Here is a 12,888-nt window from a genome sequence, read left to right on the forward strand (position 1 = left end):
CTCTTAATTCATCTGAATGGGGTATTAAACCTGAAGTCAAACAGTAGCTACTCTGTTCGATAGAGGCAGTTAGACAGTAGATCTATCATGGCAGAGTAAATATCAGCTCCCTACCTGAGAGTGTGATTTGCTAGAGCAGAGGCAGATAGAGGCTATAAGGAGGCACAAGCAGACAGCTAGAAGGTAGGACGTTCTAAATTGTAATTGGGATTTTGCAACCCCTTTGATTTATGTACATATTAGCAAGTCCTTTTCCCCTCTAGTTGTACTATTTTAGTATAACTGCAATCATATTCTGATCCTGATTTGGGCTGCTACATATTGGGTACTTAACCTTTAAAATACTGTTCTGGTTTTTTTTTTTTTTAAGAGACAGATTGATCAGATGCATACAACCGTTTTAGTTCCAATGAATTTCTTTGCATACAATATATGAATGATTAGGTAAGCACTCTAGCTTGCCTGCTCTTTCAAGCAATCTCTGCTATAAAATACATGAACAAAACAGTTAACATTTTTAACGAAGTAGAGGCAGGTTAAGTGGACAGAATTTGGCAAATGAAAGTGTAAGTCAAGTACAGAAAATGAAAACGTTCCACAAATGGAGTTCTTTAAATACAAATTATTTCCAGATAGTATATATGGTCATTACAAGGTCTTTGCACAGTCCAGTTTTTATTAAATAGCACATTTATGTATTAATTAAAAAAGTGATATCTTCACTATTTAATCAAAATAAAACACTTCTGAAGACACAAAGTTGTTATGGTTTGGATAACTTCTCCAAAAGTATTATTTAACACCACATGTAAATGCAGTGTATATAACCAGAAACAGCCAGTGAAAACAAGAAAATAAATCAGCTGTGGGCAGTATATTTTAAAAAAAGCTTCTGGAATGGTTGTGAAAGATAATTGCTTTTAAAAGTTCTAAATTAAAAAACAGGGAGAGATATTCCAAAAAAATCTCTACAATATATTTTGATAAGTAAAATGTATATGCAATCAAACATGACCATGCTCAACTAGCTAGCAACAAGTAGATTTGACAGATTATAAATGCAAGCAACAAAAATACCCTGTGATGTGTTATGTGTCAATGCATAATTTTAATATTTAACAGTTCTATGCAAATTAAACATACTACAGCAGTTTACAGCTCTTCAAAGTGGTCTAAACAATATACTGTTGAGATAGATAAATAGCACACGTGTATTTAGCACTTGTATCAAGTTTATTGTACCATTGCATTTAGTACAATGTCACTCAGGGACTGTGGCCAGGTTGCAACTTTTTCTAGTGTCCAAAATTCCACTAAAGATTTTCTTCGAAAGTTGCCATTATGTCACTCTGCAGGTTCATGTCAATGGTACCAGTCATCTATGGGAAAATGAATTAACAGGTTTCATAATTGAGTTATCACAGACAAAAGGAATACCATAATAAGTGACAGCACACCTATTGCTGGTTTATAGTGGCATCCACAATGGTAGCACTAGGCACTGTCCAGACTGCATTAAAAGGAACTTCAATTTAAAAAAAATTAAAGTAACATGTCCACTTCCTTTTCTCATCATTGCAGGTGGACTTCAATATGTATCAAAAACATTCTGTTTTTAAAGTCGGCCTAAATCCTGTGGTTGTGACATCAACCACTTCATGGTATCAGGTTGCAAGACTTTTAAAGAATTTGATAGTTGGAAGTGAATTGAAAAGGCAAGCACTTCTGATTAGAAAGACATTTCTGTAACCAATGGTGATGGGAGAGAAAGATAAGATGGTTATTTACCTACTCTAATAGGACTAGAGGGAATTTCTTTTTTAAAATTGATCTGCAGTACCAACATTAAGTCCAAAACACACATACTAAAGGAGCACAGATGGACAATATACAAGACTTCTTTCTGCTCTGAGATATTCAGAGACCAGAATTCTTGTAACCTTAATTTTGCTGTCTTTTAATATTCTGATCTGATGAGCACTGTAGGTCATACACACACACACACACACACACCCCCCTTGGGTGGTGAGAATGTTTTGTTTTTGTAGGGTTGTTCTGCTGCACAATCAGTGATGTTACTATGTCTGCTTTTGTGCGTGTGTATGTCCTCGAAGAGTCTGACAGCTGTCAACATTTGAAAGTTTCAGATTAAGGTAGGGTATGAATTTAAAGTGCAATACCTATTCCAGAGTAGTTTACCCTGTGGACACACTAATTTACTTCAGATTAACCTAAACTGGAAAAGCACACTCTTATTCCAGAATTAGCACACTCTTAATCCAGAATTATTAGTCTACCCAGGAAAATATTCTGGAACAGGTATGGTGGAATAGCTATTCCACAATAGCCAATCTGGTAACTCTGGGGAGCCTAGAGTCGCAGATGCCAAAGCCCTGATCCAAAGTCCATTGTAGTCTATGGGAGTCTTTCCGTCAACTTCTGTGGGCTTTGGAGCAGGCTCTAAAAGACAGGTGATTGTAGTGACATTTACACTTTCTAAAAAAGATTAGGTTACACCAATTTACCCAAAACTTTACTGAAATATCGATGAAATGCCAAATTTAGACAAAAGCGTTTTGCAGATTGAGGAGTCTGCTCTGGTTTAGCCAAATTACATTTTTTATATGGAAGAGATTTTTCCAAATCATTGGGTTAAAGACTGAGAAGTAATATATCCTGACAATCAGACTTACATCACGTAAGGAAGATACATGCTCCAGTTTTGAAAGAAACTTGGCAAACAGACTACTTAAATTGTAAATTGATGTTGTGCTTGTGAAGAGTTTCAGATAGATCTGATAACTGTTTATGAAGGACGTTCTTTGGAACAGGAACTTCGCATGGGCAGCAGCAGCAGCATAAGCTTCCCTACATGACTTCCAGGGTGACTCAATGTATTCTGAGTGACCTTCTTAAGGGGAAAGAGCCTTTCAGCCTCCATACCCAGCAGAGGCCAAATTCTAAATGAAACTGACAGAGGTGCCAGTTTAGCACTGACAAATATCCTAATCAATCACATTTATTGTTCCATGATAATTTACTCTTAGAAGTTCTCCCTTAAGGGTATCCCAGAGGAAAAGGAATTTGAGTTCTTGGATCAACTACAGTCAGTTTAGTTTAGGATGCAAAAGAACAATAGGTAGAGATTCACGCACTTGTTCTGGGCCCTGTATGGCACCATAAAAGCCCCTTAACCAGCTAGGGAAGAATTTCCCACCTTGCATTACCTACACTAGCCCCCTTCATTAATCCTGGGGAAAAGGAGGCAAGTTAGGGGTTGGACGAGAATCCCCACAGCACACAATACTATGAGGATTTCATGCTGCTGTGGGCAGCAGAGTAACCTATAGGCATCCCTGATATATACCACCAGTTCCTGGAGCAGCCCAAAATTGGAAAGGCACAAAAGTGACTTAAGCCACCTTTGATCCTTGCACCTCCCTTTCCCCATTATTCTGTCTTTCTGTGTTGTGCCTCCTGGAGGTGTAGCATGGAATCTTAAGCCTCAGATTTTACTTACTGGGATGGGTCCTCAGCTATTTTAAATCAGCATAATTCCATTGTCTTCAAGTGAATCTACAATGATTTATGCCACCTGAGGATCTAGTCCACCTTATTTTGTGCTCAACTAAAAGTAAAGCAAAGTTAATAGTTGAAAAAAGTTCCATGACTTACCGCTTCTTTCCGCCTGCGCTCTTGCTCCATTTTTCTAGCCAGGTTACGGTCTTTGAAAAGACCTTTCTGGATATTTTGTTGAACCCCTGGTGGTTGTTGCTGTTCGTTGTTTGGCCTCTCTTTTTGTGGCTCTTTGTGGGCTTTCATTCCAGTGGATTCCAGTTCTGCTCCTTCATAGAGCCTTAAAAAGTAAAATAAAATGTCAGATTCTTTTGTTTACTCAGCATTATTTCTGTAGCGTAAACATGTGTCAACTGAACAAAAGCATCTGTTAGTAGCTTAATCAGCACTTACTTAGTACACAATACTTTAAATGTGGTCCAACAATATGTATTGCACATGTTCATTAATTCTATAAAGCTTTTCCCCAAATATAAGCATTATGTGGCAATATTTCTGTTTTTAAATGGGTAGCAATGGGAAAAGAACCATTGACACTCCCCATCACAAACCTATATGGGGATTGTATATTTCTTCTAGATGAACTAAGTTTTGTAAATAAAGAATATAAAGTGGGGATTTTCTTACCTGCGAATCAGGTAAGGGAAATGTCAGAAGCCAGTCTAGACTCATGGCTTCTGTCCTGTTCCTCTTTGACTGGCTAATCTGATAGAAAAAACTTCTATCAAGTGACCCCCTGCTGCCTAAAATAGGGCAAGCCCCCCAATGACTTATTCCAGTGATGCCTCTCTTCCACTACTGGAAGTGAGGGGCATGGCATGGGGCAGAGAGCAGTCTCATCCAGTCAGTGGCTTGTCATTGGAGGACTTGCAGAGCTGGAGAGAGGCATTTTTGAGGGGCATGGCAGGGAATGGAGAGGGACTGTCAGCCCATGAATTATAGAGGCTTGCCAACAGCACTGTCAGCTCTGACAGTTGTCTAGATTTGACAGTGCACTGGTGCAGATTCAGTGGAGATGCAGGGCTAACCCCTACACATTTTAGGAATAGAATTTTGTTATAGCTCTGCCACAGGTGATTCTGTTACAGCAGTGTTAAGTGCAAAAATGCAATTATCTCGAATTTAAAGCAGATTAGCTAGTCTTTATTAACTCCATGTATGGATCCTCATATTTCAGAATAAAAACACATCCTCAGAGTGCTACTCAGAAATAGCTATTCCAGAATATCTCCCAATATAGATGAATCCTAAATTGCTTATGACTGATTCTTTTATGGCTACTGGTACAGTTGCTCATTACACATCCTTAAATAATTGTATTATCAGCTTATCAAACAGACTGATGAGTCATACTCTCATGGACAAACCAACATTGCATATTTCAAAGGAGTCATGTGGTACTTTATGAATAAACCAGTAAGGAATCAGTTTAAGTATATTTTTAAATATAAATTAATTTAATAAATTCCATACAGCCATCCAAGAATCCAGTTGACAGGTAGTTGATATAAATAAAAGTAGACATGCGAAATTGGGTCATTTTTCCACTCAACTATAAGGAATTACAAACCTCTCTTTTTCTTGAGAGGGGGTTTTCCCTTTCCTCTTGGCTTGTTCCAGTTGTCTCCTTAACTCTTGTGCTCGTTCAGTTTCTTCCTTTTCTAGTGCTGCTTTCCTGAACTGTTTGAAGTTCTCCGGAGATGCCTTTATGGGAACTGGAAGTGCCATATTTTTACATAAACTTATCCAAGAGTCTGCATTCTTGATTTTGATGTCCTGCAATTTAAGAAGTGATTGTAATTCACATAATAGTTTGTGGTATTAAACTGCATTTTTTGTAAATAAGTCACTTAGTCCTTACTATACTCACAAATCACTTCGTTTTCACTGGACATACTTTCACTCATAAGATACAAACACATGATAACCCTTTCAGTGCAGTTTTCCAGTAGGAATGTTTTATTAGATATAAGCTTTCAAAAATTTTGTTGTAGATATTCTAAGTGTACTTTCTCAAATAATGCCACTCTGTAGAAAAATGGATCAGCAGCAATAGACATATCTGTTAAATATCTTCCCCAGATCCTCACTATTAGGACATATGCATCAGATTTTTTAGACCCCCAGAAAAGATGCATTCAGGACTGCTTCACTCTCTTGCTCTCACTCTCTCTCTCACACACAGTGCATTGTGTGTCCTCCTGCATAACTCCCATCTCAGTTCTATGGAAGCTCCTATGAGGCCTGCAGTTATATATATAAAGGGGAAATAGTTGGATGCATGTGGATCTGAGCGAGATACCCTAGTTCTTTGAAGGGGGATTTCCTTTGTAAAGTCAATACACAATATTGGGTTAATGAACAATACTCCGAGAAGTTTTCATGAAAATCTATTGTTTTGTTTGACTTATTACATATCTGCCCTGGGATCTGAATCCAAATATTAATAGTTTAAGAAAATGTAAGCTGCTGGAACAATGGAAATTTACTAAGGTCTAGTCCACAGATTCTACACTACCATGCTACATCAGCACAGTTGCACTGATGCAGCTGTGCTGCTGTAGCATGTCTGGTGAAGACATGCTATGCTGACGAGGGAGCGCTATCCCATTGGCATAATTACTCCACCTCAGTGATAGGTGGAAGCTATGTCACTGGGAGAACGTCTCCCGCCAACATAGTGCGGTGTAGACACTGCTTTAAGTAGATGCAACTTATGTCGCTTAGGGGTGGCTTTTTCTCACCCCTGAGCAACGCAAGTTACATCAACTTAAGCAGTAGCATAGACAAGCCCTATATTAATACTTAAGAGCTGAGTGTGTTGACAGGAATTCTAGCAGCATTTCAATTTACCAGGCTTACACACAACTCTACAGCATCTAGGGGCCATGAGGCCCACAGCTTATGGGGGCAACTAAAACTGGCACTTCTGTAAACATTATCAAGTGTCAACTTTTCCTGCAGCAGCAAGTTAGCAGGAACTGGAAGATCCCCTCTCCCTGCCATTTTCTAAAAGTAAGCCAGTGCAGTTCAGGCATACCGAGAAGAACCTTCTTGTGAACCCCTCCCAAAATCCTCAAGCTGGTCCCATGCATAGTGGTGGGATCACGATCAGTTTTATTTTTTTTCAGTGGTGTAGAAGTGTGACAGATTCTTTCCTAGTCTCACATGTAAGTTTGAACTCCAGCACTACTCTTAGAGGCATTTACTCAAGTATTGCTATGACTTGGGTATTGTGTAATATGGAGGAGAGGTATGCTAGTATTAAAAAAACCTACACCCTGAAAAGAGTCAAACCACATTAGTTAACATAGTACAGGTGCGCACGTTTTGAATTTTGAGTCCTTTGTTTTGGTATGTTAACTTTTTTATGATGTGAAATCAGAAATATAGGGCTGGAGAGGCCCACAAGAAGTCATCTAGTCCCCCCTCGCCCCCACATTGAGGCAGGGTTAAGTATACCTAGACCATCCTTGAATGGTATTTGTCTAAGCTGTTCTTAGACATCTCCAGTCACTGTGATTCCATAACTTCCCTAGGTAACATGTTCCAGTGTTTAACTATCCCTTATAGTTATTTCCTAATTTCCAACTTAAATCTCCCTTGGTGTAAACTAAGCTGATTACTATTTCTCTTACCCTTGGTGGATATGGAGAACAAATTGGTCACCAACCTCTTTATAACAACTCTTAATGTATATGAAGACTTATATCCCCGCCTCAGCTTTCTCTTCTCTAAATATGTCCAATTCTTTTAAATTTTCTTCATAGTTCACGTTTCCTAAACCTCTTATTTTTGTTGCTATCCTCTGGTGTATGTGTCTCTCTCTCTCTCCCTCCCCCAGAATTTGTCCACACCTAAAGTGTGGTGTCCAAAACTGGCCAGCGTACTCCATCTGAGGCCTCACCAATGCCAAATAGAATGGAACAATTACCTTCTTATCAGACTCTTGTTAAATACTCCCCTAAAAATGATATTTGCTTTATTTACAACAGCATTACACTGTTGACTTGTACTCAATGTGTGATCCACTATAACCCCCAGATCCTTTTCTGCAGTCCTGCTGCCTAGCCACTTATTTCCCATTATATATTTGGGCATTTGCACTATTCTTTGCTGAATTTAGTATTATTGACTTCAGACTAGTTATCTATCTAGATGATTTAGAATTCTAATCCTCTCCTCCAAAGTGCTTGCAACATCTCCCAGCTTCATGTCATCTGAAAATTTTATGGAGTATACTTGCTTCCATTGTCCAAGTCATTAATGAAAATATTTACTAGTATCTGACCCATAACAGACCACCACTTGTACGTTCTCCCATTTTGAAAGCAGTCCATTAATAACTACTCTGAGTGCAGTCTTTCAACCAGTTGTGCACCACTTTATAGTAATTTCATCTAGACTATATTTCTTTAGATTGCTTATGAGAACATCAGGTGGGACTGTGATAACAGCCTTACTAGAGTCCAAATAGATCATGTCTACTTCTTCTCGCCTACCCCACTAGGTCAGTTACCCTGTCAAAGAAGGAAATTAGATGGCTTTGACATGATTTATTTTTGACAAATCTCTTTTGATAGTTACTCATCACCCAGTTATGCTCTAGGTTTGAATAAAATTGTTTAATTGTTGCAGTATCTTTCTGGATATTGCAATTAGGATGACTGGTGTATAATTCCCCAGGTCCTCCTTTTCCACCTTTTTGAAGTTAGGTACGGTTTGTCCTTCTCCAGTTCTCTGGGACCTCCCCTGTCCTCCATGAGTTCTCAGATAATTGTAACAGTTCTGAGACCGCTTTGGCTAGTTTCTTGAGTACTCGAGTCTAGGGTGAATTTCATCCAACCCTGCTGACTTGAATACATCTAAATATGTTTTTTCCCCCTATTTAGGCCTGAGAGCCCTCCACTTTGTTGTGAATATTAATTGTGTTGAGCATCTGGTCACAGTAGAGCATGACATAAAACAGCATAAACCAATAGAAAAAAAAATGGTCACATAGGACATGGAATAGAAATATGTGCTTGAATCTTTGGCAGATGGATTTCAATAGTTCCCAAGGTCTGTGAGACAATGAACGCATAAGCCATAGAAGTCACTTGAGAAGATCCTGAGATAAGGTGCTACTGCTTTATAATAAACTTTAAAGATCTTCAAATAAGATATGCAAAAATGGTTTCCTCGAGTCTTAAGAGGGACATCCAAAAAGACAATATTCCTACCTTTTTAGGAAGAATTTGAAGTGTAGGATCTAGTGTGTTTTTATCATCAGTGCTGTCAGAATGACCTGTTGGAACAATAGAATGAGCTTTATGAATCATGTTGACCATCTGGAAGATGCTTCTATTTCTGGAATGGAAGCCCACTGAAAAAGTCCTTTACAAGTTGGTCTCTGCTTTTATCGTTGTGGCAGAGGAGCTCCTGAATTCATCAGTCCCAACTAAGACAGAAAAAGATGCCTAAAGCGCTTTCACTTTCCTGAGTTAGAAGTTTAAATGTTTGAATAGATATGTAGGTTTTGTTCCACCTTTCATTTTGTGAAGGCTCTCTCTAGAGTTCCTACTTACCCTGTAGAAAGTTAATGTAGGCAGGACAAAAAAACTTCTTAGAAACTGCAGTGCTTTCTATTTCTAGTTACTTGACTGGTGGGGGGGAAGAATCTCTACATATTACTCATCTCCTTTCCCCTCCCCCTCCAACAGAGATTGACTACCCCTTCTGTGATGTTCCTGGCTTCCCCTAGAGAGGGAGGAGTCAGTTACTTAGTAACCTCACATTCCTCATAAAAGCATTTGTCCTGCCAGTTTCCACCTTTTTAAACAAGTAGGTCAGCCAGTAAGGTCTTCTAGTCATGTAAATCCATTTCTACTTCCAGTAGCTCCAGGGTACAGAATGTTTAAGAAATAAGGTATGTGCTCTGAGTGATTATCTTATTTGTTACACTGATAGATAATTCATTCTGAAAGGCAAACTATAAATTCCATTTCAATAGCATTCATTTCAACACATATAAATGAAATTTCCTCTGTACTGTATGTACTGCAAAAGAAAAACCGCAAAGTGTCATGTGTTTTTGCATTGCGCACTTAGAGTAATATTAGAAATACCTTGACAAGTATGTGGAATTGCAGATGACTAAATCTTCCATTATTTCAGGCAAAACATACTCAATAGGAAGAATTACCACACAGTTACAGAAGTGTTATGCTGCTTTTATCATGGATATCACTGCTTTTTAGTGCTCAGAAAGGATTTCTATACCTAGATTGTTAAGTGCTTTAGGAATGGAAGCTAAAACTTTGTTTTTGACAAAGGAACTGCTTTAGACCTTGATATAGCACAAGACAGGTTTAATACTCTTGCACCTTTTTGTGATAAAACTCACCTTCATCTACTCTGGGTAACTAAACTAGGTTTCAGTAATTTTATGTAGAATTATTCTTACTCAGTGTGTAGCAGATTTGATAGCTACAGGATAAAATATTATGTAAGCAGTTACATAAGCATCCTAGACTCACAAACATGTAGAAAACATTAAGACATTAAAGTGCCTTCTGTGAAAATTTAAACTCTGGTCTTCAAATAAGATTTTTCCAAAAGCAACCTTTACAAGAATCAAACATCCCAAGTAGTCTTTAAAAAAAAAAAAAAGTCAGAAAATGAGCATATTACTCAACTTCAAATGAGCAAGAGTTTTGGCTAGCCAAATAAAATAGGATGCTAAGTCAAGGCAGCCCTGTTGATAGGGGTCTGAGCCCCGGGATGTCTCTCTGATGACCCTTGTAAATTTCTGGACCAGTTTGAACTCAAACCTGTCTGGGTAGCTTCTATGAGAACTGGAGAAAGGTCATAATCTTCATGCTTCTCCAGCATGTAGATTTACTTGGCTTTGAAGTGAACCTCCAGTTCCCCTGAATCCAATTATGTCCTTCATCACCCTGCTTTTCACCTTGCCCCCACACAAGCAGCTGGAATTGTCAAGGTGATGGGAAGCCTTGAGCATAATCTTCAGCACAAGAGGCTCTGCTGTGAAGGCCAGCACTTCATGCACAAGGAGCATTTACTCTTGGGCAGGAGAGGATTTTCTCAAAGCACACACACAGGGCTTCATGGAAGTCTTTCAGAAACCTGCTAGTGACCTGACTAGGTACCAAGAATTCATCTTCATCTCCACTTCAAGAGAATGAATGCAAGACTGTGAAACTCAGGCCTTCCAACAAAGCTGCCTGCCCGCAGTCAGGGACTGCAAATTGAGCTGCTGGCTCCCTGGCATTTCCTGCCTTGGCAGCAGAGGGGCTAAATCTCATTACTAATGAGCTTCATGAGTCCCGGGCTGTGAGTGCATTGAGGAGCCAGTACGTTGAGCTCACAGTGGCATGGGATGCTTCTGTAATGAGGCAGCTCCACTAGGACTTAGTACAGGACAGCCAAGTTGGCAAGAACAAGGGTGGTGCTAATACACAGTTGTGGAGCTCAGGAAAGCTATTTTCAGTATTTCTAGGAAACAGATGACCATAGAAGAATGCCTAATTAGATTTGCTTTTCTGCAAGATCTCTTGACAAGTGGTTCAGACAAGCATGCAATTCTTTTAACCAAGTTTTATCATAGAAAGTTAGGGTTGGAAGGGACCTCAGGAGGTCATCTTGTCCAACCCCCTGCTTAAAGCAGGACCAATCCCCAATTTTTGCCCCAGATCCCTAAATGGCCCTGTCAAGGATTGAACTCATAACCTTGGGCTTAGCAGGCCAATGCTCAAACCACTGAGCTATCCCTCTCCCCAACCAAGTTTTAGGTCAAATGATATCAGTAAAGATGTACATAGTAGTTCTTAGCTCTTATATAGCATCTTTCATCTGAGGATTAAGCAGCACAAAAGCTTACTGAGTAAAGTTTAAGTTCCTTTTATTATTCAAGGAAAACATTTCCCCCCAGAGTTTTAATAATGGAAAATAAATGTAATAATCTTAGTAGGAAACTCAGGTTGGGTGACTGGGAAATAGCTCCCATGCTGGTTACTCCTGCAATAGCAGGTCTGGTGCTGATGAATGAGCACTGAGCAGAGCTCTGCTCATTCATCTCATTTATTTTTTAAAAAACTTAAAAAATACATAAGCAAACTAGTGCTCGCACCCCTGTGGCTCAAAGGCTAAGCAACTCGTAATACGTCCCTGGGCAAACCTCCCAATCTTGAGATTCTTCCTGCAGCAGCCTTCTTATGTACAAGAACTCTAGCTTTTTTTGCCCCCGTGTTAGGGCCAGGAATAGAGCATGCCAAGTCTGGTGATCTCAACAGTGAAGATGAGAGGAACCATCCCACAGCCCCTCCACTTGGCCAAGTGGAAACTGTAGAAGTGGTGAGTAAAAAGGTGCTGAAGGATTGAAGAGGACAGAACTAAGAGGGATAGAGAAGTAAGGATATGGGGAAGATAGGCAATGAGGAAGGAAAAGATTGAAAGAAAAAAGGAAGAGCAATCCATTCAGACAAAGAAAAGATGGGAACAGGAATGGAAGGAGAGAATGAAAGACCTGTGTTTTCAAATAATATAGGTTGCTATAGCTGTACCTGTCATTTTGAAACACATTAAAGCAAGGTCCTTGCCTTGAAATTTACAGTTGAACAGTATGTGGGAAATAATTCAAAAGCAAAAAGGCATACACTCATTGTCATTGAGGATTGTGCACTGAATTATAATTCATGTAAAACCGATACCAGGTGCTGTAAAGTGGTAGGTGCTTTTTAGCATATATAAAAGTACATTACTGGTACTAAATAAGTGTTGCAATACAGAAGAGCAGGGTTAAGACTGCAATGTGAAAGCATTGTTTTGGTATAATTAAGTTACTTAGTTAACCCTAAATTTCTAACACTATTCATTGACAATCTTCACTGCTAATTGTTAAGATTTTGGAAATAAGTATGCTTTTCAGTTTCCATGAAGTTTTGTTTGAAATTTGTTTTATTTATGTTCAAATTAAATGGGGACAGGGGGAGGAGGAGGAGGAAGAGGAAGATAAGTTGGTCTTCACTGCATTATTAGTTTGGGGCACAACTCAGGTGATACCCTAACTCAGCTCTTGTTCACAGAAAAATTTCTAGCCTAGGGTAACTAGGGCTTTGAGTTTCTTTGAGTTTGAAGAAGCTAGCTCATCAAAGGAGGTGGGTTGAAGCTCAAGGTATTCTGAAGCTCAAGCTACTATTGCATTGGGGACTCAGTGTGAGAACTGTTAAGCCATCCCCAGCAGAAATGACAGATCTCCAGCTCAGTACCTATTTGAAAGTCTGAAGTAAGTAAAAACTTTACGTTCTAGGG

General features: G+C 39.1%; 1 protein-coding gene across 1 annotated transcript in view; it reads right to left on the reverse strand.

Annotated features, from left to right (window-relative positions):
* Positions 1-1,313: 1,313 nt before the first annotated feature.
* BRDT (bromodomain testis associated) overlaps positions 1,314-12,888 on the reverse strand; it is a 44,884-nt gene continuing 33,309 nt past the window's right edge. The window contains exons 16-19 of the mRNA XM_077824063.1: positions 8,799-8,863; positions 5,147-5,352; positions 3,676-3,856; positions 1,314-1,379 (exon numbers count right to left, since the gene is read on the reverse strand). Of these exons, the coding sequence (XP_077680189.1) occupies positions 1,314-1,379; positions 3,676-3,856; positions 5,147-5,352; positions 8,799-8,863 (518 nt within the window). The remainder of the gene's footprint in view (positions 1,380-3,675; positions 3,857-5,146; positions 5,353-8,798; positions 8,864-12,888) is intronic.

Source organism: Eretmochelys imbricata, chromosome 8 (genome assembly GCF_965152235.1).
Source record: "Eretmochelys imbricata isolate rEreImb1 chromosome 8, rEreImb1.hap1, whole genome shotgun sequence".
Lineage (NCBI taxonomy): Eukaryota > Metazoa > Chordata > Testudines > Cheloniidae > Eretmochelys > Eretmochelys imbricata.